The sequence below is a fragment of the Centroberyx affinis genome, unplaced genomic scaffold (assembly GCF_046629955.1).
Source record: "Centroberyx affinis isolate AG114_WGS23_722 - 3 ecotype Tasmania unplaced genomic scaffold, CSIRO-AGI_Caff_v1 ptg001299l_1, whole genome shotgun sequence".
In the NCBI taxonomy this organism is placed as follows: domain Eukaryota; kingdom Metazoa; phylum Chordata; class Actinopteri; order Beryciformes; family Berycidae; genus Centroberyx; species Centroberyx affinis.
The window spans coordinates 181,470-208,611 of NW_027279805.1; the positions used below are offsets into that span (position 1 = coordinate 181,470).

The 27,142-nt window shown below is 41.1% G+C and overlaps 3 protein-coding genes across 5 annotated transcripts; all 3 read left to right on the forward strand.

Annotated features, from left to right (window-relative positions):
- The first annotated feature begins 3,245 nt into the window (after window positions 1-3,245).
- Window positions 3,246-4,971, forward strand: myct1b (myc target 1b). The gene is made up of 2 exons (XM_071525529.1): window positions 3,246-3,338; window positions 4,081-4,971. The coding sequence occupies exons 1-2, from the start codon at window positions 3,284-3,286 to the stop codon at window positions 4,581-4,583; spliced, it is 558 nt and encodes a 185-aa protein (XP_071381630.1). The 5' UTR covers window positions 3,246-3,283; the 3' UTR covers window positions 4,584-4,971.
- A 2,443-nt stretch (window positions 4,972-7,414) lies between these two features.
- Window positions 7,415-17,056, forward strand: tulp4b (TUB like protein 4b). Of its 2 annotated transcripts, XM_071525525.1 has the most exons (16): window positions 7,415-7,666; window positions 8,514-8,642; window positions 8,902-9,063; window positions 9,383-9,587; window positions 9,666-9,773; window positions 10,185-10,351; window positions 10,729-10,953; window positions 11,086-11,320; window positions 12,027-12,168; window positions 12,394-12,538; window positions 12,921-13,014; window positions 13,103-13,246; window positions 13,429-13,868; window positions 14,496-15,231; window positions 15,310-16,805; window positions 16,940-17,056. In XM_071525525.1, exons 1-16 carry the CDS (start codon window positions 7,415-7,417, stop codon window positions 17,054-17,056), a joined length of 4,797 nt encoding a protein of 1,598 aa, XP_071381626.1. The 2 variants fall into 2 exon arrangements, with proteins under 2 accessions (XP_071381626.1, XP_071381625.1); XM_071525524.1 differs by having other exon boundaries at window positions 13,429-13,840; window positions 14,501-16,805.
- A 3,185-nt stretch (window positions 17,057-20,241) lies between these two features.
- On the forward strand, window positions 20,242-26,919 carry slc18b1 (solute carrier family 18 member B1). Of its 2 annotated transcripts, XM_071525527.1 has the most exons (14): window positions 20,242-20,416; window positions 20,686-20,828; window positions 21,888-21,983; window positions 22,085-22,158; window positions 23,105-23,252; window positions 23,522-23,678; window positions 23,805-23,941; window positions 24,117-24,218; window positions 24,333-24,424; window positions 24,557-24,652; window positions 24,758-24,832; window positions 25,184-25,277; window positions 25,836-25,885; window positions 26,016-26,919. In XM_071525527.1, the coding sequence occupies exons 1-14, from the start codon at window positions 20,386-20,388 to the stop codon at window positions 26,074-26,076; spliced, it is 1,356 nt and encodes a 451-aa protein (XP_071381628.1). In that variant the 5' UTR covers window positions 20,242-20,385; the 3' UTR covers window positions 26,077-26,919. The 2 variants fall into 2 exon arrangements, with proteins under 2 accessions (XP_071381628.1, XP_071381627.1); XM_071525526.1 differs by having other exon boundaries at window positions 24,117-24,424.
- The last annotated feature ends 223 nt before the right edge of the window (window positions 26,920-27,142 follow it).

Below are 27,142 nucleotides of genomic sequence, written 5' to 3' on the forward strand. Positions count from 1 at the left end.
TGCATTTTTGTATGCGTTATAATAATACTTATAATAAGTCTTTTTTGTAGCGATTCTGCTTTACCAGATTCACAGTGGAGAGTGACAAGAAAGACCGGAGAGAGGTAAGGGGCTAAGCATCCTAGTCTGCCTAGCTGGTAGGACGTCCCATTATCATAATTATGACAATGCAATATGTTTAGATTTTCAAAACAGTTATTTTTCCAACAGTATGGTTTCATGCTCTTATGTGTGTGTGTGTATGGGAGCATCTGCATCCTCCCTTGCATGAAGATAAGCTGGAAAACTTCAGATGGGCACGCAGCCCAGGCATTGAATCAGCACAATATTACAGCAGCACAGGAGGAGAGAAAGTATTGTGCAATAAGCCGGTCGGGCAGATGAATGTCACTCACCCTGCAGTTTTTGCATCACATTAGCAATGTCCACGGACCGTCGACCAAACTGCTTCGGAGAGGCCATGGCGTCTCGCTGCAACTGTATGACACAGTAGGTCACTGATGCTGACAGCAGAAGATCCTTCACAACTGTCCTGAGTGGGGCATCCCCTCACGCCCCTCCTCTCTCTCTCTCCCTCCCTCTCTCTCTCTCTCTCCTCTCTCTCCAAAATTCACTGCAGAAAAGGGTCCAATGGAATCTCAGGTTTCATGTGTGGACAAGCAGTTTTACTGCCCAATAGCAGCACTTCTTCCATCCAGGGTCTACCAAAGAGAAGTATGTTAGTGGGTTTCAATATAGGCCACACCAGTTGTCAAGCAGTTATATTACACCATACTTATGCCAACATTTATTAACTTATCAGATGTCTTTAAGCCTATAATACAATATGTTTCCTTTCATTTCTTTATTCATAATACTATTTTAATTCATGTTAAAAGCCTGCATTACAGGTAAGCTACATTTCAAAATGGGCATTTTTTTCAACTGTGACACGTTCCTTCTATTGAGAAGTGTAAAAAATATCAACCACCATCACTGTAGAGACTATCAAAAAGGAAGTTGAAATTATCAACTGAAAAACTTTCTGAAAGTAGCCTACCACAAAGAAGGGTCGTGAAGATCAGCATGCAAAAAAGCCTGCTTACAACGGTTTAGCTGCATTAGATTTTGTATCTGTTGTGCATATAAAGTCACTTACTCGCGTTTCATTTGAAAAGAAAGTTGCATATATTTGGATACCGAATAGTATCTGTGTGCCTACAGCAGTTCAACATGAGGGGAAGTTACTAAACCATCATACCACCGCTAAACGCCAAAAAAAACCAAGCCATTTAACATGAATTGGTAGACCTAGCAAGAAATTAGTAGACGCTTAGCAACCAAATAACCACGCAAACATAGAGCTATCTAAAAGAAATTTGCATTTGACGTTTCTTACCACTTCCAGCACTGCAGAGCATGACAACTTTACGGAGGAAGTGTGTATGTGTTGCATGGTTGCCAATGGTAACGTTGTAACACTGTGGCATGTAGCAGTGGCAGTGTGTGTGTGTGTGTGTGTGTGTGTGAGCAGCAGGCAGCATGCTGCTAGCAGGCAAACTGCAGAGGAGGAGGGGAAGTTCCTCTCCTCTCTAATGTGGAGCTGCAACGGTTTAGGGACAAAAAGGTTCATTCTTTGGCCGAAAAGAGGAATCCTGAGTATCTGTTCTCCTCTTGCCTAATGAAAACACTGTGATGTTACATTAGGGGCTTGTAGTGTGGTATTTGATAATGAGTTTGTCGTACTTATGCATTTTCTTTATCTCCTATGGTGTCACTGTAATATTTCTATTCTTATAGGGACTTATCGCAAGTTAATAGCCTAGTAATATTTGTGTAGTAGCCTTGGCTATCCTTTAGAAAATATTATGATATATGAAATATTATAAACTTCAGTAATTGTCACAATTAAGTTATAATATAACCTACTGGCTACACTTGTCTTTTATATAAGCTAACTTCAATAAAAAAAAATTTAAAAAAACTTTAAAATTAAAATAACTACTCACCACATCCTTGTCAATATACAAAACATACTGTAGGCTTAGCCTGAATGGCATCAAGTTGTTGTTGGATTTCATTTGCATTTACTTTCATTTCCCAGTCTTTGGACTGTGGGAGGAAACCCACATAAACATGCAAACTCCACACAGGAAGGGCCGGGGCCAAGATTCAAACCCAGGACCTTCTTGCCTCTTCAGGCAACAGTGCCAACCACTGAGCCACCCTGCTGCACATGTAGGTCATTACGTTTCCTGTAATATATTTCTGGGTGAGCTTCAAAGTCTCACAGTTTAGGCCAGGTCAAAGAGATGCCGGTCATTCCTTCATGGCTGTGAAATGCCCCAGGCTGGTGGTTCTCAGAGGAATCTGCATTGGAAGTGCCTCAGTGCCACCTGCTGGTTTCCTGTCTCATAGGTTTGGCATATTTTCAGACATTTAAAGATTTCTCTCACTTGAATCCTTCTCCCTGGCTTCTTCCTCAGGAAAATAGTTTCTTTAATGAATTGAGAGAAAACTGAAGACAGCTAAAAATCCCCCTGCTTTAAAGTGGCTTTGGCAGGTATTCCCAGTAAAAAAAATTATAGTAAATAAAAGCTTTTTGCCTGTTTTAATTTGATGTTTTTGAAAATCCATAAAATTGTCAATTTACAATAAGGCCACAGTTAGCAGTTCAGCTGCAGAAGGCTGATTTTTAGTGTAGTCAGCCTGAAAACTTTGAGGGCAAAAGTGAAGTGGGAACAGTGCAACAATGGAAGGAAATCCCCATAGAGACTGAGAGCTTGATAGTCTGCAGACTCTCTGGTGAATGGTTCGTTTTTCATGGGTTAGCTTATCCAGAACACACATGGACACAATGCCATAATTATTTTTTTTTACGTCAGAGAGAGGTTGTGTTTTTAATGAGGTGGGGTTTTCTGTTCTTTTTTGACTTCACGGTGCTTTTAACAGCCTTGGATTATCACAAAGAAGATGTTGTGTAATCAGCATACTTGCAAAAGAACACAAGCAACATGCCTTGATTTTAAAAGGAAGATGGAGCCAAGGGGCCATTGTTCAAAATTATTGATCCTAAGGAAATGATGCAAAAGGAAACAACCCTGTTTCCCAGATTTGTCCCACACAGATAAGCAAAGCACTTGCTAATTTTAAAAGCCAAAAAGGGAAGGAAGCATGACAGCAAAGTTTCCGTTTTAACAAACACTGAAGGAAAAAAAATGGGACAAGCCTGTCTTGGAAAAAGCTTAGTGTTCCTCTGTGCTCTGAGTCAGTGTGGATTGTAACACCAGTTTATGGTGGCACAATGGCATATAACGAAACAAATGCCTTTTTGGAAATACTAAAATCATTCAATCTTGGTGAGTGTATCTGTATTTGTTTTTAGTAGCGATGGCAGATGAAGAGCTATGGACTATTTTATGGAGCTGTGCAGTAAAAGAGTAGCATACTGTAATGTAAAATGCACATGTGATAGTTCACCAAGTGATACATCAATTTTGTATCGTGCTGCCTTCACATGAAAACCTTTTATCTCCTAAAAAGGCTTTTTGGGATCTACAGAAATCAGTATTATTTGCAGATCCATGCATTTTAAATCTAAGCTCTGAATATGTTTTCTGGGTGCTGGGGTTAGAGAACTTATTCAAATCATAAATGACCATTTCTATCATAATTTCAAGTTAGAACAAGAAAGAAAATCGTGAAAACTGGAGTTTGGTCAGTTTAGGTTTCAACACAATGAGTTGTGTGCAATGATTCTTCATAGACTGTGAGCCCACACAGCAGGTATGATGTAAGATTTTATGTAACTTTATGCCCAGTATAGCAGTGCCCAGCAATAGCAAATCAATACAACAGCAATAGTTCCTGAAAGACAAAATGTTAGCACAAATACAATCTCAGAGATCAAAAAACAAATTGTACTTGTGTAATTCTGTTGATATTACTAATGTGCCATACTGTTTGTCTATGCTAATCAGATTTCCTTAGCACAACAGAGTGCATCCTGCCTCCTAAAAATTTGCAACAATTATTTTGCTCCATTGGCATTTAGCCTCCCTTTAAATTTTCTAACAGTCCTCCTTGATTTTTTTGTTCCAGACAACTTGATTCTAGCCTTCTGCTTGTCTATGCTGGTGGGTCTGCTGCTTGGTGCTTTGGTCTACGTTCTCCTGACCTGGGCGTCCCGGCGCACGGCCACAGCCAGGATCACCCGGCGCTCCAAAAAGCAGTCTGGCTCTTCACAAGCACAGAGCCCCATGAACAACCAGCTGGGCCTTTACCGAAGCACCTTCCTGAGCGTCTACCGGCAGCCCTCTCTCGAGCCGGTGGGCCCGCTGGGGAGCAAACCCGGCACCGAGGCCTCCACCTTTCGCCCCCTGCCTAAGGGAAGCAGGGCCGGCCTGGAGACGGGAGCTGACACCCAGGTCACCATGCATGAAGACACAGCGGCGTCAAACTCCTCAGATTCATCATCCCTCGTGCCAAACAAGAGACATTCCTTCTGGCTGGGCGGAAATGGACTTAAGGGATTCTTGCCCTCACAGACTCCACCTCCTGCGTACGACAGCGTCATCCATGCCTTCGAAGAGACTTGTACTTGATTCTGACAATATGAAGAAGCAAGAACGGGAGAAAGAAAGAGAGATTCAGGGATTACAGTGGACTATACTGGCTATCATCTGCTTTTTATGAAGGAGAATTGTCTGTATTTGGGACATCAGGCCATTTCTGATAGCAGTCTCTGCCCCTTTTCAGTCTAAAGCAGTGGTTCAGGGCCCAAATGCCTCCACAGCCATGATGTCTCAGCTCAGTATATTAGATAACACAACATTCCCCAGATTAAATTGTTCTTTGTCTGCGACCATTTCAGGGCATCTCACGACCCATTTTATGGTCCACCAGTTGAGAAACACTGGTCTAAAGGAGAGCCTGCATGGGACAGAAGGGAGACTGTGTGTGTGTGTGTGTGTGTGTGTGTGTGTGTGAAGATGAGGAAACACAATGTGCCACATAGTTATATTACGTGATATCACAATAAAAAAAATAGTGGTGATTTTATTCCAGTGTCTGGTTTGTGCCTTTGTGCAAAAAAAAAAAAAAAATGAAACACATTACTGTACCTCAGGACTTATTTATTCAAAGACTATGAATCTTATGCAATCATCCAGATAAACTGTGATGTGTCACATGTGAGAGTGATGTAATAAGACAAGTGACCTTAACACTTTAGCCCGTGGCAGCACTGTCCAGAAAGGCATGACAGAGGGTTGCCGGCACATTCATCACATCAAGGTCTTGTGTCAAGAATGTCACTTCAACTTACATTACAAAGGTGGGGTGCGCCATGTGAGGTTGCCATTATGAAAGAAATCCCCCTTCTGAGGTGCAGCAATAAATCTTGTATTGAGGTTATTATTAGCCTGGTAGACAACCACCCCTATGTTAGAATGTGTCAAAAAGTCATCTCAACGTCGAATTTGATTAAATTGTACACATTTATCTTCAGTAATTCTTGCCAGACGCGTCAAGTCCGTTCGTGCTGCCTTTTTTTTTTATATGGACTTGAAAAGCTGGGTCTGTTTTCCCTGCTACCTGCCACATGGCAACCCGTTTTAAAGACACAACGAGAAAGTGCGCCAGCGGAAAAGCGCCTGGCAACACGACTGCACAGTGAGCCGACTGCCCAGATTAACGATATTATAGCGGTGTCAGGTAGGTACGATTGCATAATGTTATCCGCTGTCCTCTTTGATTAAACCAGTTCTTTATTTCACGGCTAATTATTCGTCACGCCAGCTTGGTTTATTCAGATTGGTGCATGCGGTCAGATAAGACGCCTTTGAAATAGACATTCATTTGATGTAATGTAACGTGAAATAGTCAGAAACCTTAACAGAGCAGAAGACTGTGCTTTTACTTCGGCTTTAATAGGCTACTGTGTAAATCCAAATTATCTTGAGGTCAGTTCTCGTTTTTGGTCGCTGTTTATTTGAAATATGCATATTTTATTCTTATTAGGTGCGTAGGCCTATTCAAATTATGTTGCTGCTCTATTCCACGTAGAATCTGAAATGTTTGAGTTCTCATCCTTGTCTTGCTGTGTAATGGTGTTTGACGTAAAATAGGAGAAACGGACAGTATCAGTACCCATGGAGACTGCGAGTGCCCTGCTCTCCAATGCAGTGTTGCTGTTGCATAGAGACTGTGAAAACAGTGAATTTCAAGGTTGATGCACTGAACGACAACGCGGCTATTTTAAGCAGTAGCCATCTCTTTCAAATGGCGTTACTTGTTGAATAAGGGTGTATTTCTGTATTTTTCTCCTCCTTTTACTGCAACAGAATTGCAGAGTTCTCCAGAAGCACACAGGAAGACATGGGGTGGGCCGCTGGTGCCAGAGAAGCCCCACATCATCTCATGACAGACACCAACTCTGAAGTGCAGAGCTCCTAGATTAAATCAATTTAGAGCTGGACAAAATCTGGCTGTATGATGCCTTTTACTTCCCCATAGATTTCATTCGAAGCATCACGACCAGAACAGTCACAACCCTTCAGTGCATCATCTGAATGGAAATATGGACACATTCAGAGGAGGAATTTTGACTCAACATGTCCAGGAACTATGAGGTATGTTGAACTGCTGTCTTATCACAAAAGGCCTAACTAACATTTTTCTGAACTTAAAGATGCAATTAGCAGTTTATTTGACCATTTAAATTTTGGGATATATTCACATAGGCATACAGTATGTTTATGAGGAGTTTGACTTGTAAATGGAATATGCGTTTAAAAAACAACAACATTTTTAACCCACACTGTAACTCAAAATACAAGTGTATTGCACTTCAGTGCTTACCAGCATCACAAATGTAAAACAAACCTTTTACAGCCTTGAAATTCATGTAAAACCTGGATTTAGTTGTCGGATATTGTCATTCCAGTATCAAAAGCTCAGACAATGAATATCAGAGGGAAAATAATGTACTCAATCCAATAAATAACTACATAAAAACAACAGTAATGGGGCAACAGTGTTTCAACATGGAGCGCTATCACAGTCTCGGCCTTTAAAGCCACAAAATGCAACTTTTTCCCTTGAGGCGGTCAAATGTGTAGCAAGTCCCGCCTTCCTCTCCCTCAGTTGGTCAAGCTCCTGCCCCAACACTTTGTCACTTATCTTGATGAGCTGTCTACTTCTAAACAGCATCTAGTCTGAGCAAATGATATACGCTCCCAAAAAAAAAAAGCCAATTTCAGGCAAACATGGGGATTTAGGCATTTACACACAGGGTCACAGACAGACACACACTGGTCATGTATAATATAGTTCATTTATTTAATTATGTCAAATTTTATGTAAAAAAAAGTTGCACATTGCAGCTTTAACTTACTCCCTCTGCTTTGCCTGTCAGCCTGGTCACTCAGTAGGGATGTTGGCTGCCGTGGAACATGGTCCCATCCTCTGCAGCGACTCCAACATCCTCTGCCTCTCCTGGAAAGGCCGGGTTCCCAAGAGCGAGAAGGACAAGCCGGTGTGCCGGAGACGATACTATGAGGAGGGCTGGCTCGCCACGGGGAACGGGAGAGGAGTTGTTGGGGTGACATTTACATCTAGTCACTGCAGGAGGGACAGAAATACCCCCCAGAGAATCAATTTTAACCTGCGAGGACACAACAGCGAGGTGCGGTCTTGACTTGGCAATATCACTGTCTTCAATATGAATGATGAGATAAGAAAAGACAAGACGAGATGAGATAAGATGAGATGAAGCTTTAATGATCGCCGTGTGGAAATTGGATTCTTGCAGCAACCAATAGCAATAGGATACAGCAAGAAAATAGAATATAAATAAGAAATGGAGGTACTTAAACATAATGCAACCAACAATTACAAAATTAGAATGTATTCAGTAGAACATACTAAATTGCACTAGAACATACAAAGAACAAATAAATGAAAATACGTACAGTATCAAAATATACCAAAAATCTGAGATATATGCAGTGGAATATAATATAAAAATATCAATACCTATTGTATGCAATATATAACAAATGAGAAGAATAAAGGAATATGAAAAAAACAAAACACTGTATGTAAATTTACCGCATATATACAGGATGTGCAAAATGTGCACTGCATTAGAAATAACAGGTCTACAGAAGGCTATACATAAGTACAGAAAGTGTCAAAGCATGCAGATGTGCATTGTAAAAATCTATTCAGCTATCAAATATATTCACTTTGCATATTTAGATAACTTTTACAGAATGTGCATATTTGTGTATGTGCATTTCCAGCTGTTCACCTTATCAAAACTCCATATGTAGGTACCATATATCGGCTTTCTGTGCAGTTGCAGTAGAAAATCATAACAGATTTCTAAATCACATTTGGCCTAAAAGGTTTTTGTAGCATTGTGTTCATGCATTAATAGTGTACATGTCTGTTCCTCTGTGTAATATGCAGTATGTCGAGAGCCCCCTGTGTTTGTGGAGTGTAATAACAGTTATTTGGGCCTTCTGCAGGTTGTGTTGGTGCGTTGGAATGAACCCTTTCAGAAGCTGGCCACATGTGATATGGAAGGAGGCATTTTTGTATGGATTCAGTATGAAGGAAGATGGTCTGTGGAGTTAGTGAACGACAGAGGGGCACAGGTACACATTTTCCTGCTGTTACCTAAATACTGACAAAAGAACAAGATATTTAGGGTGAGTAGCAGTGACTTGACAGTCCTATAAAACATACTTCGAAATTCAGAAACACATTTACCTGCCAAGTACAGTAAATTAACAGGACATTGTCATGGTGGCATTGGTGCAGAGACATACGTATAGCTCATAGCACATGCTGACACATGGTAAAAAGACAACTGAACCTCACATGCTGATGACAGTGCCATTTTTTCTCCACCAGGTAAGTGACTTTACTTGGTCCCATGATGGCACCCAGGCCCTCATTGCGTACAGAGATGGCTTTGTGTTAGTTGGGTCGGTCAGCGGACAAAGACACTGGTCCTCCGAGATCAACCTCGAGAGTCAAATCACCTGCGGCATCTGGACGCCCGATGATCAGCAGGTACACGTCTTCTGCTTCAACTTACATGAATGAGTCTTTTAAACCCATATGAAATCCTTCATTCTGCAAAAAAAAAAAAACTTAACAAGTCATTTAATCTTGTTTTCAGTCTTAAAATGTTATTTTTCTTAAAACGAGAGAAAGAATATGCATGTGGGGTGAGATAATTTCCCTTGCTTCCAATGCTGCTTCACTTGTTTCACAAATACAAGATTAAATGACTTGTTAGGATGGACATTTTTTGCAGTCCAGATATTTGATAATTCATTGCATATTCATTATGTTGTCTATTATAGCTTAATGTGCAATGCCCCTTCAGGTGTTGTTTGGTACGGCGGATGGGCAGGTGATAGTGATGGACTGCCACGGACGGATGCTAGCCCATGTTCTGTTGCATGAGTCCGATGGGATTGTGAGCATGTCCTGGAACTGCCCCAATTTCTTGGTGGAGGACAGTACAGAGAGTGACACTGACTCTGATGACAATGTTCTGCCTTTAGGTACAAGCCCTTTTTCCGTGCACTGCTTGTATATCTTGCTTGTTACCTTTGTTAAATGTGTTGACTGGGGAAGCTAACGGGCGTTTCTTTATTTCTTGCAAGTGCGGAGAGTCAAGCCTTTGTTGACTGTCAGCTTCTTATCAGGAGATATCAGTTTAATGAACAACTATGATGACCTCTCCCCCACTATCATTCGCTCAGGACTGAAAGGTATGAACTCAGCTCTTGGAGGTATGAACATGAAGAAGTGTGCAATTACATTTGTCATAAATGAGTAGGTGCTGAATAAGTGCATATGATTATCTCAATCTCTTTGACCTGCTTATTTCCTCAACTGTGTGTAGTATTTTTCCCTGAGTGCATAAATACTGTACTGTATATGGATATTTTTTTAATCTCTGGGTGCATTTTTGGGTGTCGTCAACCTCATAAAAAGATACAACTGTGTAAAGATAAAAAGATTTAGGATAAATATGAAGAAGCACTTGAAAAGCATATTGATAGCATACTGATATTCTGACTAGATATACTCACGATCGCTGATGACGATATGACCCATGACACCTAAGTTTACCTGGAGATTTATGACCGTACGGTTTCTCTCGCTCCTTCGCTCTACAGATGTTGAGGTCCAGTGGTGCTCCCAGGGAGACCTGCTGGCTGTGGCCGGCATGGAGAGACATGGGCTCCCTGCTGAGGCTGCCTGCGCTTCCATCATGAGGAACGCCCTTGTTAAGTTCTATAATGTCCAAGGGGAACACATCTACACTTTAGAGACGCCCGCACAGGTTAGTCCTGGGCAACTTAATGGGTAGAGCATAGCAGTTAATGCTGCCAGTGTTAGGGGTTAAGGTCCCACTGGGGCCACCCATGCTTAAAATGCACTAGGCTGTTAAGTATTTATGGTACTGCAAGGCACTTTGTGTAAAAATGTCCTTCCAAAGCCATTCTAATACTTTTCGAGCTTTATTAAAAAAATGTATTCAGAGAAAGATATGAAGTGGGACCTCAGCAGATTCAGAAGGAGAAGCTTTGTCAGTTGACTTGGTTGTAACATATAGTAACAGAACAGATCAAAGATATGGACACATGAATGCAAGAATTGATTGAGAATTGAGAATCCTGTTTTGATTAGGTTGTTTTTTTATCAATGACTGTTTTTCAGAGACCCATCACCACCATCTGTTGGGGTCACAGAGACTCTCGCCTGTTCCTGGCCTGTGGACCGGCGCTGTATGTGGTGCGTGTGGAGCACAGGGTGGCCAGCCTGCAGCTGTTGTGCCAACAGGGTATCGCCAGCGCCCTGCGAGAGGAGAGAGACGTGGGGAAACTGAACATGCCCTCCCTGCTCTGTTCTTATGTGACCACCGCTTTCATACCCACCATCAAGGTGCATTCATCTCTACTCAACACTGTGCAGTGTGACTTATTAGCTTTGTTATACAGCTATAATGCGAATACAGTGAAATGTTTTAAGGTGAATGATCGCCAACCTTAATGCCTCTTCCTCTCTTTGTTCTAGCCTCCAATTCCTGACCCAAACAACATCCGCGACTTTGTCAGCTATCCCACAGCTGGGAATGAGAGGCTCCACTGCACCATGAAGCGAGCGGAGGACAACCCCGAGGCAGGCGGACCCTGCTACACTCTGTACCTGGAACACCTGGGCGGACTGGTGCCTATCCTCAAAGGACGGCGCATCAGCAAGCTACGGCCCGAGTTCGTCATTATGGATCCAAAAACAGACAGCAAAGCAGGTGGGTTTAGACTTCAAAGGATGTGGATAATGAGCATTTGAATAGAAATACTGTGTGGGGCTGAAACGAAAAGAACATATCCAACAGCAACGAAAAGAGCATATCCAACAGCAATTGCAAACCTAGGGAACATTTACCTTTCAGTTTATAGTGTATATAACATACACTAATCAATGAATATTTTGTGTTTTCCCCATCAGCTTGATGCATATTTATGATCAGCATGTTTTTGTCTGATGACTGACTTGACAATAGAGATCAGAGCATGTTGCCCCCCGTAATCTATATTCATGAGAATATCAGTGGACTGAAGAGACTCATAATGCGTTAGAAGACCTGTCCACAAGTCAGAAATCTTGCCCCTTGTCATCTTTGACTGAAGTCTGTACATACAGTGTGTCACTGCAAAACTGAGCTCTGCTGAGTGCCATTTTAAAAGTCCTCATGCCCATGTCCACCATTCACCTTGAGTAAAAACAAACATCACTACAGACTCTGGTGACCGCTGTTCTCTGATAGAATATGGTCTGAGGCTGGATGCATTAATAGCTTGTGCGATGACCTGGCTGCTCTAGAGCTGCATTTGGCCTCTGGTCCCACCAAACACAAACCCATTTACTCGTTTGTAATAGATAATGTTCTTTACAAAGAACATGAGCAAGGTATGTGTGAGGAAACTCAACTTCTTTGTTTTGCCTTTTTTCAGAGGAGGTGTGTGTGAATCCCATGATCTCCTACACTGACAGCTGTAACTGCTCAGACTCGAGTGACATTGAGCTGAGTGATGAGTGGGTTGGGAAGAAGTCACCAAAGTTATCCAGAGGAAACAGGTCACCCAAACTCTCCAGGTCAGAAACACTGAGAATGATATAAGAGTTAATTTCTACACAATATACAGACCTGAGTCAAATAGTATTTGCAAATAATTCTTAGCGTTTGTTTCATCCTGCTATTTGTCTGAAAATATATTCATGACTATACATACAGTACGGTAATTATCACCTATCACCAAACTATAACATGACTTGAAAATGTCATGTTAAAAATGAAAGATTTATTTCATTGTTTCAAAGAATGAACATGGAATCTAGAAAATCTCCCAAACTTTCACGGGCCAATCAGGAAGGCCCACGATCTCCACGGTTACCAACGAAGAAACCTCCACTCCGGTCCCCCAGTCTGACACGTCGAGAGTTTTCTATGGATGGAATCACAGAGGTATCATAAGAGTACAATATGCTTCAAGGCCTGTCTATAACTGCATCTGTATCTCTGCTTTTTGGGGAATGTAGTATGTGTGTCTGCCGATCTTGTTTATGATTTACAGTAAATTTTCACAGTAAATAAGATTATTTACTGTGATTAAAGAAACAGAGCTGAGGCACAACCTTGGATTCATTCTGTTGCTCGTCAGAGTTGCACATAAAGTTCCCCTGTTTATCACTGCTTTAACAAAACCCCGAAAATATAACAGCACATCTTCTTATGTTATTACCAGTGATATCACACCTCTAGGCTCAGCTCAACTGTTGATTAATTGTCACAATTGCTAATTATCATTGTTTATTTCTATCTATCACTCATTTATTTTGTTTCACAGCACAATTACCTTGCTCAAGTTACATCCAACATCTGGGGGACAAAGTTCAAAATTGTTGGGCTTGCTTCTTTCCTGCCTGCCAATCTTGGTGCAGGTAAATGCTATAAAAGCCACACATAAGACGTCACATTGACCAGTTTGTCAATTCTGACAGTCACTATAATTTTCTTCTCTGTTTTCAGTCATCTATAAGACCAGTTTGCTTCATCTGCAACCAAGGCAGATGACAATCTACCTTCCAGAAGTGCGAAAGATTTCACTTGACTTCATGAGCCTTCCTGTTTTCAATCCCAATGTGTTCAGTGAGGATGAGGATGACTTACCAGGTGTGGATGAATGGATGAATGAATGAATGAATGCACATGTACTTGTTACATCAGTACAACAAATATTGATAAATGAGTGTGATTCTATTTATTTATAAGAGACTTGACTCACTGTATTCTGCTTTTTTGTATCTGCTAAAATTCTATCACTAATCAGCTTTTTCCTCTGTGTTTTCATAAAGTGATGGGTCCATCTGGAGTGGCAGGAGACAATCCTCCCTGTACAGTCAACATTCCCATTGCTCCCATCCACAGCCCAGCCCAGGCCATGTCCCCAACTCAGAGTATTGGCCTGGTTCAGTCTCTTCTGGCCAATCAGAATATTCAGCTTGATGTCCTGACCAATCCTACCGCCACTGCAGCAGCAGCGGCCGCGGCGGCAGCAGCTTCTGTCCCTGTTGCTGATCGCGGCCAGGATGCTGTTGCCGCACCGTACCCAGTGCCAGCTAGATACTCTAATCCTGGACAGGTGATCTTCAATGGGCTAGAGATGGGTCCGCTTCTCCCAGGTACACTACCTCCCCCACCTCCGCCCCACCATCTCCCACCTCAGCCACATCCGCAGCGGTCTCATTCACAGCAATCTCACCAACAGCAGTCAAAACAATCACAGCAAATACAGGCACAGCAGCAGCAGAAAATGCATCATCAACAACAGCAACAGCAGCAGCAGCAACACCATCATCAATCACAACAATCACAACAACAACAACAACAACAACAACAACAACAGCAATTACAGCAGCAACATCAACAGCTACAGCAACTACACCAGCAACTACACCAACAGCAGCAGCAACAGCAACAGCATCAACAACAACAACAACAACAGGCCCAGCAGCACCAACAAATGCAACAAAATCAGCAGCAGGTGCCAAACCCACAACAATTTCAGCATCAACAGCAAATCCAACAGCAACAGCATCAGATGCAACTGCAACATGAGCAGATGCAGCAACAGCAACAACAGATGCAGCAGCAGCAGCAGCAAATCCGGCAACAGATTCTAGAGATGAGGCAGCAGCAGCAACAGCTCCAGCAGCAACATCAGCAGATCCAGCAGCAACATCAACAGATGCAGAGGCAACACCAACAAATGCAGCAGCAACTGAAGATGCAGATCACGCTGCCTCCTCCTCCCACTGGCTATCCAACCATTTCCTTACAACAGATTCATCTTCTGCCACAGCTTCCTCCACCCACCACTGAGCCTGGGCTAGAGAGGGGAGAGCATGGACACACTCTGAAGCCAAGTCTGCCTCGGTCTTTACCTCCCTCCTTCATTGACGTTGATGGATCAGTAGAGATTCAGATGAGGAAGGTGAATCCTCCTCCTCCATACCCGGGCACTGTAGTGTCCGCAGCTGCAGCAACAGCCTCGGCTCCTCCTCAAACCCTCATCACCAACTGTGACAGCCCCAGCGTCCTGGCGCCGGACCCCTGCCTGAAGAAGGACGAATTCTTGCTTCACCCAGTCACTTTACAGTACCCAACACCTTTGGGATATGAAAGGATCACCACCTTCGACAGCAGTGGAAATGTGGAGGAGGTGTGTCGGCCACGCAGGCGCCTTATTCGCAACCAAAATGCGTACGCTGTCCAAGGCATCGGAGGCTCGGCCACACTCAAAGTCACTTCATCTGAGAATAAAAAAATACAGCTTCCCTATAGCTCAGCAACTTTAAGCCGGCTCTCTGTCCCCCGATACTCAATACCTAGTGGAGACCCTCCTCCTTACCCTGATCCAGCCAATCAAGTAACTGCGACGCTCCCCCCTCCCCAGAGAATTGATAATAGTCTGATTCATGCCACCCTAAGACGGGACCGCAGAGAGGTGGGACTCAAAGTGCCACAGATCATCGAAAGCTCAAGAACCCTTCCCACCAAGGCTAAAATGAACAGTGCCCTAGCTCTTTCCTACCAGCAGAGGGTGCCCACTGCGTTGTATACATGCACACAGTGTAGCAGTAATAGCAGCAGCACCAGTGTCAGTGTTAGTGGTGGGGGAACTACCAGTAGTGGTATCGCAGGTGGCACGGTGGTGAGGCAGGATTTCCCACCAGGGAAAGGTGCACATCACAGTACCATCATTGTGCACTCCAAAAGTACCTCACCCCTGGCCTCCCAGTCGTCTTACAGTCTGCTGAGTCCTGTTGATAACAGTAGGGACAGAACAGTGTACGTTAACTCTGCCTTTACTGAAGATGAGACTTTAAATCAGCAGTGTCACCTTGAGAAATCGGTACGTCACCTTACTCTGGGTGATGTCAGTTTGACGGTTAAACGCCCTCCGCCTTACCAGTGGGACCCCTCCACCACAGAGGAGTTCTGGCTCTCTCCAGACCAGACTATGTTAGCTCCCCCACCAGGACCTCACAAGCCGCCTCCACTCATCTTCAGTCAAGCTCAGCACTTGGACATGACCCGGCTACCTTTTGTTCTTACAACTAAACCTCCCACTAATCCGAGCACTAGCACTCTTACTTTCCCGTCAGGTTACCAGATATCCCTCTCACCTTTTCCTCCAGGTGTGAGTCACGGTGGACCCCCACTTCAGACCTTGCAGAACCCTCCACCACAGTGCTCTCCGAATGAAGTGGTTACCGCAGTCCCTTTTGCTCAGCAGGACCCCAGCTTGGTCTTGCCACCAGGCTACCCACCCAACCTCGCTAACTTGGCTTGCTGCCCTCTCCCTCCAATGTACCCCGGGGCCAGCTCATGTGCCGGACTCCAGCTGCACCCTGTTAACTTGCACCCCTGGAATCCCTACCCCTGTCCACCTCCCATGCAAGACCCCCCATCCCATCCAGCGCCCCCCCTCCCCACCAAAACTCATCAGATGTTAGAGAAGCCAATTCTCTCCCCACCGCCTCCAACTGCACCACCTCCACCGCCTCCTCTCCCTCCTCCTCCCCCGCCCACTGAGCTACCACCGTCCAAAAGTGCTACGGAAGATCTAACGGAGTCTGCCAACAACTTTCCAGAGCCATCATCCCTAAATGAAAGCCCCGTCCCACAGGAGTCAGAGCGCTTCAGCAAGAAGAGCCGTAAAAGACTGGACAGCAGAGCTGAGGAGGCCAACATGCCCAATGTCTCAGAGGGCAAATCCAGAAAGGAGGGGCGTGCGCTCTCTGACTTCAACACTCTCATTTCCAGCCCAAGGCTTGGCGGCAGAGAGAAGAAGAAGCCCAAGGGGCAGAGAGAGCAACTCAACAAAACCAAGAAGATGAGCAGGACCACAAATGAGTTCCAGGACAGTTCAGAGAGCGAGCCAGAGCTTTTTATCAGTGGCGATGAGCTCATGAACCAGAACCAGAGTAGTAAGAAGAGCTGGAAGAACAAGCGCAGCCTACGGATGGCAAGCGAGCTGGAGGAGATTAAGTGTCGCAAGGCAAACGAGAGAGAGGACCGTAGTTTGGGCAGCCAAGGATTTGTCTACGTTATGGCCAATAAACAACCATTATGGAATGAAGCCACCCAGGTCTACCAGCTTGACTTTGGAGGACGTGTTACTCAGGAGTCAGCCAAGAATTTTCAGATTGAGCTGGATGGTAGACAGGTATTTTTTTAAATAATAAATCTTGATCACTTTAATTTAAAAAATTATATGTTGTTAATTACATGATGTTGTTTCTCAAACTTTAAATGAAATGTCCTTTGTGTGTCTCAGAATTTTTTCTCTGTCTTTTTTAGGTGATGCAATTTGGGAGAATTGATGGGAATGCCTATATCCTGGATTTCCAGTATCCTTTTTCAGCGGTGCAGGCATTTGCTGTTGCCTTGGCCAATGTGACTCAAAGGCTAAAGTGAACAGGTGCTCTGATCTGTGCTTGTGACAACATAAAGAGTTATTTTGTTATTGTAGATTGATTCAAATGAAAAGAAAATGGTCTTCAACCCATCAGTGTGGGAGTTTAGTTGGAGGAAATGAGGTGTGACAGTTCTTTTTGCAAAAGGAGATTAATATACAACTTGTTCTCGCACATGCAAATAATTTACAATCAATCTTTGGAAGACAATGATAATCTAAGTAAATGGTTATGAAAGAAAATATTAGTTAGAAATCCATCATTGCCAATTAATTTGTTGAATGTACTCAAGCTAATTATTAAAATGTTAAACTAGTTACTGGAATAACAACTACACTGTCAACCTTCCCTGGATAAAAAAAAGGTTAATATAAATAAATGTTGAAATGAATGCTACACTGAATTTTAAAAACCCTAACTGTAAGTATAGTGCCACCTGTGGTGCAAATGACATTCTTTCCACTCTAGAATTGAATGAATACTTTAGGACTGACATTATGTGACACCTAATTAAGAGTTTTCAATGTATTTCAAATCGCTAAATGTTTTGGTTGCATTTGTGTTGTATGTAAAAAAAAAAAAAAGAAAAAAAAAGACCTGTATCTTGAGTTATGGTGCAATCCAAAGTTGCAGAGAGATTAATTTTTAGCACCACGTCATGCCATATTTGATACACTCAAAATATATATGTATATACAAAAACAAAAAAAAAATCAGTATTGCTTATTCTTTGGGGCAGTTCAGTGTTGGCTCAGCAGTTTCCTGAAAGTTTTTTAACCAAATAAATATAGAACAACTTTTTATTATAGAGTGTCAAACAGATTTTTATTGTTTTTAATGATGTCTTTATTTGTGCCAATATTCTTCACTCATACATCCACGTGTTCAAGGGAAAGCTTTTCTGTTTTGTATTTTACATCTCTACATTATGTTCAGAATGCTTGATGTGCAATAGAAGACCATATTGATTGTGCAAATGCAACATGGAGAGTTGAGTAAAATTCGTTATAGTTTATCATATTTTCTATCCATGTTACTTCTATGAAGTGGTCCAATGAAGATACAGTATATCGCTTTCTGCCACAATACTACAAATCATTATTCATGGACTGACAGTATATTGTTCATTTGGTCGTGAATTATTTTAACTTGATGTCAAAGCTACATAATTCTGTCCTTCTTTTTGATTTCCAAAACTCCCCTCTAAAATGTCTCATGTCAACGGTCTGTAGGTTTACATTTAAGCCTTTGTCAAAGAGGAAAAACATAAAATCAAACTTTAATGATCCCTGTGGGGAAATTGGGACAAAAAAATAAAAAATCCCGCCCAGAATATCCTGCGTAAAAGACCTAGATCCCCTCAGTTTATCTTAAGCTTGGTTGGCTCTGTGTTGTTGTCATTTGGGTGTTTATGATTGCTACTTGAAAATTGCATTTGAATGTGAAGTAGTTTGCCTTTGGAAATCAATGCTGCTTTAGATAGATAGAGCTTGTCTGCAATAACGCTACCTACTTAGAACTGATGTTGTACCTGCAAAACAAAACATGAAGCTGCTTGCACTGTCTATTTAGTAAACAGCTTAAACATCATTATATGCTTAAAATATTGTGCTTATATGTTGCTAATTTCAGTAGCTTAGTAATTTGCCTTTGCTTTGATATGGCACCAAGAGGTTTTGGATGTTACACATGTAGAAAAAAGACTGAGAAAATGTTCAACTGAACTCGTTGAAAAGCAAAAGTATTATGTACAGCATATTAATAAATTGTTAAGATTAATTGTTACTAGGAGTGAGATTCATGTAGATTTGGTGCTAACGTATAAAGAAATATTTGTGGAAATGTCTAGACATTTGTCATTTGCTGATTCAAAGTTATTTTATAGTATTTGGAGAAAATATTTTGCGATAGGCTACAAGTAGGCTAATCCAATGCAGAGAGTTTTCATTTAAGAATGCAGCTTCAGAGACTTAATGGCCCACAGTGTGTGTCAGTTATCAGCGTTACTGCCTAATGAATATTTGGTTGCCTGATTTTTTTCTTATTTTGTAAAAGAAACAAATATGATATGGCCATAGGTTTATATGAACCTATAGGCTGCCCAAAAGGTAATAAAATCTTTTGTTTCAAATGTTTTTGTCGTTTCATTTCCATTTTCTATTTGCAAAGTAGCCTAGCCCACGTGATTTAGCCTGTGCTGCTGTTGTGGGAGGTGCTGATTATCACATTAACACTGTATGTGTGTAGGAATTGTAAAACTAGTAAGGATCTGACGTCGCTAAAGCACTTACCCAAGGGTGAAGAGCTGCGTCAAGCCAGACAGAAATAGAAATAGAATTAGACCGGAAGTAAAGCCTCAAAATAAAAGCAAATTTGTCACATTTTTAAAGAAGAATGAATAAATCCCATTGAGAACAATAAAAACATATCGATATACTTAGTGCAATTGTCGGATTAAATATGGAGCTAAACTATAGCTGTGAAATTGCTGTGAAAAAATTTAATTACAGATACTTATTCTGGCTGACTTGATATTGGTCATTGGCTTAAAATAGACTTATCTAAGATAGTAGACATCTATCTAGGTTGTCTGGTATATGTTTTTTGTTTGAATCTTTGTGAAAATGTGTCTATTATTAATCAGCCTGTGTGTATGGCATATATATATGTAGATATGTATGCCAAGCACAGGGCACAGTGGTGGCTTATTCTGCCTGACTTGACATTGGATGCTGGAGGCCCTCTTCTATAGCCATTAGGAACAATTATGCTGCTTCTATGGGTTAAAAATACACTTTTTTCCCCCCAAGATATTAGACATCCTTGTTGACATATGGTTTGTGATTGAGTCTTTCTTTATGCATTTCTGGAAGCCCTGTAATCTTGTCAGGCCTATATAGCTGTGAATATGCTGTGAAAAGGATATTTTTGGGGGAGACAACAATTGCATTTTAATTTACAGGAGATTCAGCTTTATATATATATATATATATATATATATATATACATGTATTTATTTTCACTTTTGTACTTTAGTCAAAAAACATTGCAACACGGCTTTTATTTTGAAAGTTGTGAACGGAAGTAGTTGTTTTCTATCTAGCTTGACGTTAGTACGTTTCTTGAAGGAAATACAGTGACACTGGCAGTCGACGAGTGCTTCGTCTCCGACAGGTTGCCGTTCACTGTCAGCAATCGTCTCTCTGTCTGCTGCTGTGATGTTGAGGAATTGCTCTCTCCTCTTCGTACGGGAATGTTACTGTCGGCACTTCTGAACTGAATAATTGGAAGTTTAAAAAAAATACAAAAAATCAACATTGAAAATCAAAAATGGATCTGCACGTTGATCCTCAGCAGCCAGGTTGGTGACTTTTATTACTGTCTAATAAAGCTACCCGTTAGTCCGATAATCTGTCATAAATGCTGTCAGTGAAATTGTCGTTTGAGTCTACAACAACAAGTTTAATACAGTTAACCCTTTCCGCTGCGATGCGTTTATTTACATCGAGGAAACACGTGTTTACTGTCATCCTGTAAGCGCTGAATCGGGATCAACATAGGTTCAGCCCATTTTCATGTAAATTTGAGAAGTAGTTAGCCTCACCTATATATTTATTTCGTTTCCATCAGATAACAGCACTCCAAATGAACCAGCAGAGCCTCCCCAGACTAGGATGTCCCGACAGCAGATCCTCACCTTGATATCAATGGCTTCTGTCAACTTCAGTTCAATGATCTGCTACTCAATATTAGGGCCATTTTTCCCCAATGAGGTAAGCCGTGTGGGTCACCCTGGCATGGGTTTATTTACATTACACTGGCACCGAATATGGTGTTTCCTATATACAGTATAGTTCAAGGGGTAAAACATGACACTTCACTCTGTCCACCCATATTAATGTAATGAGGCTGATAGGGGTACAGACTACCCAAAGCCCTTATAGTGTCTGGACTAAAGTGCATTTTGTGGTCCTCACAGGTATTTGTAAATATTTAATGCTTTTATTTCACACTGCTCTGGTTTTGAAACAGTGTTTGGTTGCAGTCTACAAAACTGAAAACAAAACTTTCTCAAAAACATGATTCAGCAACTGTTGGTTTTCCTGTGCAGACTAAACCAAAATTGTCCTCCCTAGACACATTTTGAACAGGGACAGAACAGACAGCACTATCATACAGCATGTCTGATAATTGTTGAGTAAATGAATGTGTGGAGGTGTGTTTGAGTTAATGATTAAACTCAAACATTGGTGGTGTGGGGATGAGAGTCCCCTTGTGTACATAGGGCCCATAATTCCTAGCTACACCCCTGTGTGCAGTCATGGTTTTGTACGGCAGACAAAACCATCACAAAGTCTCTTTAAAAACTCTGTAGTGGCGTCTTCCTAACCAGGCAGGATGTAATCATGTGTTTGACATGAGAAAGCCCCCCTGAAGGCCAGTGAATGACTGGCCTTACTATGACCAACAAGACAGAAGGTAAAGTCAGCTGATGTGACGCATAATAACTACTACTCTGTCGATGGATTGCATTTTCATGATGGAATTATTATGGAAGAGGAAAGGTTAGAGTGTGATGGTTGTAATAAACATGGCAGGTTATTGCTCAACCATTTGAGGCATTAATACATAGGTTACATAGTTTAATGACTTTTTTGTCCCATCTCTAAATTTGTTTTTCATTGACTTTTTTACGATATAAAAATCAGTGTGTCAGTTTGCATTTTATATCCTACAAAATTAGGCTTTTGAAGTTTGTTTATTGCTTTTGTTTACACCAATTTTTGCTCCTTAGACCTAAAAAAATATATTTCATTATTATTCCAACACAGGCAGTAAAGAAAGGAGCCAGCCAGACTGTTGTTGGTCTCATATTTGGCTGCTACGCTGTTTGCAACTTAATTGGTTCATTGATAATGGGAAGATATGTAAGTATATGTCATTACATTATCAGTCCATCTCTTGAGCGGTGTGTGTTGTTGCACAGGTAACCTGACTTTTCACCTGACTCTGTCTGTCTTTGCATCAGATTGTCCAGATTGGTGCAAAGTTCATGCTTGTTGCAGGACTTTTTGTGTCCTCAGGCTGCACCATTCTTTTTGGGTAAGTCTGGGTCACACTCCTGTGTGATGTGTGACAATCATAGTCATAGTCATAGTAACTTCACTGATATAAAACAGTGATTGTAACATATTTTAGACAGAGCACTCATTTTTTTCCACCTTGCTTATTACACCTATAATACCGTATAGATTATAACTCACAAATGGTATCAACTGTCATGGAAAAACCTGATACTGCCAGGTTAAAAGACTTGGGAGATTGTAACAGTCACAAAGTTAGCGTTGCGGTAGTTGCAGATTTAGGCCTTTAGGCTTCAAGCAGTGAGTGTGAAAATGTTTGAAAAATGTTAACAAAATGTTAACATTTTGTCTGTCCCTTGGAAAAGCTTCTGCTTGCCCAACTATGTATTTGAGCAGGTTTTTGGCAGATAGGAAAAAATGGCAACAGTTGGTCAAAAGTAAGACATGAACTCTTAAAGTCCTTCCATACACCATAAACAATGCTCCAGGTTATATAGGCCTAACAGGTTCTGTAAGATAATAATGAAAAATGTACTTCATTCAATTTGGTAAATTGTTTGCATGATGTTTTATATATAGCACAATGTTCTATGGGCCATGGACATAGTATTTTTATGATTTGTTTGTAAACATAGTCCATCAATAATTGGTGAGAAAATTGCAGGTGCCCAGCTTCACATCAGCTTTTTAACTATTCCCCTCATCACATGTGTCACTCCTGGATAGCTAAGGACTTCTAATTTCATTTGGTGCAAAAAATATGATTCTTACTTATTAATGTGTGTAGGTATAGTGAACTGTCAAAAGATCACACAATGCTCCTTAGGTATTTAAGCCTGAAGTAATAGCCCATTTATTCAATTCTGTGTTTTTTTGATTGTTCTGTCTTGATTGTTTGGTAAAACACTCAGACCAACATTTCAAAGATACTAGTTGATTGTTTTCTCTCTCCTGTTGTTTTCCAGGTTACTTGATCGGGCTCCTTCAGGAGCCACTTTTATTACTCTCTGTTTTGTAGTAAGGTCCATCGACGCTGTGGGCTTTGCTGCTGCAATGACCTCCTCCTTTGCAGTATCAGCAAAAGTATTCCCAAACAATATAGCAACTGTTTTGGTGAGTGGAGTCAACCCTTGTCTGACTGGTATGTTGTTCAGGCATTAGAATCATGAGCAGACAAAAAAGCATTATAGTTTGAGTTGTTTTGCAACAACTATTTCCCCCAGAGCTGTGGAAAATATGTAGCTACAGACATAAGTAATGATGCTATTTGTTTGTAGACAGTATGTTTGTTGACAGAAATGCTTGGATTCTGCAAATTAAATGTGTTGCCTATTGGCCTGTGTGTAAATTCATATTTTAATGTGTTGTATTTCTGTCCTCAGGGTAGTTTGGAGATTTTTACAGGACTGGGTCTTATTCTGGGGCCACCGATTGGAGGATGGTTCTACCAATCATTTGGATACGAAGTCCCTTTTATGCTCCTTGGATGTGTCCTATTGTTAATGGTTCCTTTCAACATATACATCTTACCAAACTTTGGTAAGAGTTTGGATATTTCAGCAACAGATTTGTTCATTTTCAGTTGTTTCTGTAAAGTATTTTGCTCTTTCTGTGATTGTAACCAAGCTATTAGTGAAACTGTATTTTGTGCTTCTCTCTGCTCAGATGCGGATCCCTCCAAGGATTCGTTCTTCCGACTGCTCACTCGTCTGAAAATAATTCTGATCTGCTTTGTGATATTCACTCTTAGTGCAGGACTGGGCTTCCTGGATGCCACATTGTCCATATTTGCTATTGAGAAGGTAATCGCCTTTCATTGCTGTTTTTTTATCCATTGTAAAATGAGAGAAAAAGTCAGAAAATCATCTAGCTTTTCTCAATTCCTAAAAAATCGACTTATTGGAGACGCAAGGTTTTTAGGGCTTTGGAAAATTAATGAGCACATGCAGTATTTTAATGCTTCTCTGTTGTTCCTAGTTTGGTCTGTCCCCTGGATATGTAGGACTCATCATGCTTGGTTTGTCATTACCTTACTGCCTGGCATCACCGCTTCTCGGGTATGTCACTGATAAATTTCCTGTGAGTATAAAAAAAACCCCCAGTAAAGTATGGATAAGTCTTGCATGTTTTTACACATCACATTTTGAGCTTAAACAACATACACTGCAACGAGTGTGTGTTGGTGTTCATCAGGCCACCAGGAGTTGGTTCATGGTACTTGGAGGCGTCGCCACAGCAGTCGGCTTCTGTTTGATTGGTCCCATGCCTGTTCTTCAAATCCCAAGGTGAGGATGGGGATTAGCTTGTGTTGCCTCAGAGGTTTAACATTCACAAAATTGATGCCTAGGTTAATGATGTTAACTTGTATTTATTTTTCTATTAAGATCTGTTTCTGTGGTGTGTTTTCATGTTCGCAGTCAGCTGTGGTTGCTGGTCTTAATGCTCGGTGTAATTGGGTTTTCTCTGGGCATGACTGCAATTCCCACATTCCCAGAGATCCTCACATGTGCATAGTGAGTGACTATACATGTTGTATTCCTACATACGTGACCTGTAGTTTGGATATCATGCAAGATGACCCATATACATATAGTCATTTTGTCCTTCTCACACTGCAGTGAACAAGGATTCGATGAGGGACTAAGCACTCTTGGGATGGTGTCTGGGTTGTTCGGGGCAGTTTGGTCTATGGGGTAAGTCCTGCTGACGTTTACTGACACAAATTCACATCCAAATTCTCTGTGAAACAGGGCAGGAAACAAACCTATTTGTGCACCAGCCACAGCGGCTGTTGCTTTCAAAAATTAGCCCGGCATTTGCTCCACTTTAGTAGCCACATCTGACTTTAGATTAGGACCTCTGAATGATAGTCACCTGTCAAAGTGGATGATGGAGTAGATACATAGCAGCCATAACCAAAGTCTGCCAGCATTTGGCTGCTTGCCTAGTGTTTATTTCCCGCCCTATTTAAAAGTAAATGTCGGAGTTGCTTTGATTTTTAATGTTGCAATTTGGATTTGAAACTGAAAATGCATTTCTTTAAGGATGTTTTATGGTCCAACGGTGGGCGGCCTTATCACACAGCATCTGAACTTTGAGTGGGCAGCTTCAGTCCAAGGATGTTTGGGGTGTTTAGCTGTAAGTATCAGTTGCATTGTTCAGGTACTCATGGTGTGCATTATGGGAAGTGTCATTTCCTCATGTGAAGAGCCATGTGGATGTCAATCCACGGGATTAGCATTTTAGCACTTCACCATCTTCATGTGATAGCAAACATTACATCCCTGGCATATGACCCTATTTTACAGTCTGTCATCAAGAATATCTGGCCAATTACATCCTCATGCACACATCCTCACGCTAAGAGACAGTGGTCACAAGGCTGATTTTCAAGCCTGTATAATCTTGCCATTGAAATAGAGATAGAGATAGCATTAGACTATGAAACTTGTTGCATTGCTTTCATGGCATCTGGCATAAGGATGGAAAAATGCAATTCCATGACTGGTAATCATTCAGGCGCTACCTGTTTGATGAAGATTGGTAGAGAAACAAGTTGTGATTCACATTTCTTAGCAGTCACACACATGCAACTCTGGGATAAAGTCATTCGTAGAAACAGAAACTGTTAGAGAAGTGAGTTAACCACTGATTAAAGTTGAGAAATCCACAACTCATCCCTCATCCTCTCAACAGGCCCTTCTTCTTGGTGTGTATTATCTCTGTCAAAGACCCCAACAACAAAGGTAATTATCCTCGAATTAAGATAAATTTATGTCACATATGTAGATTTCCCTTTTTTTTGCCTTGTTTATTGTCTAACTCCAAGAACATGCTGGACATAACATTAACTCTTCCTTTTTGTCTGGATTTTAGAGTTGTTCAAGAAAATGGGATTAGACATCCAGATGAGCGGACTCCCCTTCTGGATGAATAAAACCATCACCTAGACAGCAACATGTGGATGGACGTCATACCAAATACAACCTGGTTTGAATGTTTCAGAGCTAGCTGTGGTCATCAGCCAGCTTAAACTTGAATTAAACTTTTAATACACGAGGTACAAAATGGCAAAATTAACTTAACTTTTATAATTAACTTACTGTTAACTCTTTTTTAAATCTTTTAAAATATAGGTTATAATTTCTTGTGTTACAGGGATTGCAATGATTTTAACTTGGATCATGCATACATTTTATTGTCTATGTTCATGGACTAACTGTCATTTTGAATAAGCACAATTTCTGTTTTAAGTAGTTATTGCTTTATCAATCACAATAACTATAAGGAAACAGTGCAGCTGTATTATTGCTTCGACTTGATACATGAGGTAATTTGAGGAGTGAAATTATGTTGATACTTTGCAATAACTGTAAGTAGCACTTTTTAACTGTGTGAATGTTAAGTGAATGAGTACAGTCAAAAATTGAAAATCACAGGGCATTCACATTCCAGATCACAAGCTAAATATCCCTATTGTTCTGCAGCACTAAAGTTTCAATTCATGGTTTAAGTTTTCTACATCCCATGACTTGGATTTCATGTCTAAGCGGCACGTAAAGAGCTGCCAACCAGCTTCATGTAACGGGAATAAAAATTACCATCTCATCACAGCATATTACACAAATTATAGAATAAATTTAATGTAATGTATAATTCTTTCCACAACATCATGCCGCATTATGCTACAGCTATTGATGTTGTTTCAGTGCATTAAGTACCTTGTGCCTTTTCTTCATATTGAACTACTTTAAGACTCTGCTCTAGGAATCTTTAAGTTTTACACTGATTTGAAAAAAAATAGTAAATAACTGAAGAACTGTTGCGTGTTTGTTTACTTCATCCATACCATCTTTGTGCACACCACGCAATCAGCATGATATATTACTCAAAAGTGAGCTGACTTATATATATATGATATGATATATTGCATAGAATGCAGAAAGGAAATTCTAGTAATTTTAGTATAAAATACTTTTTTTTAATGTATGTAACTGTTAACC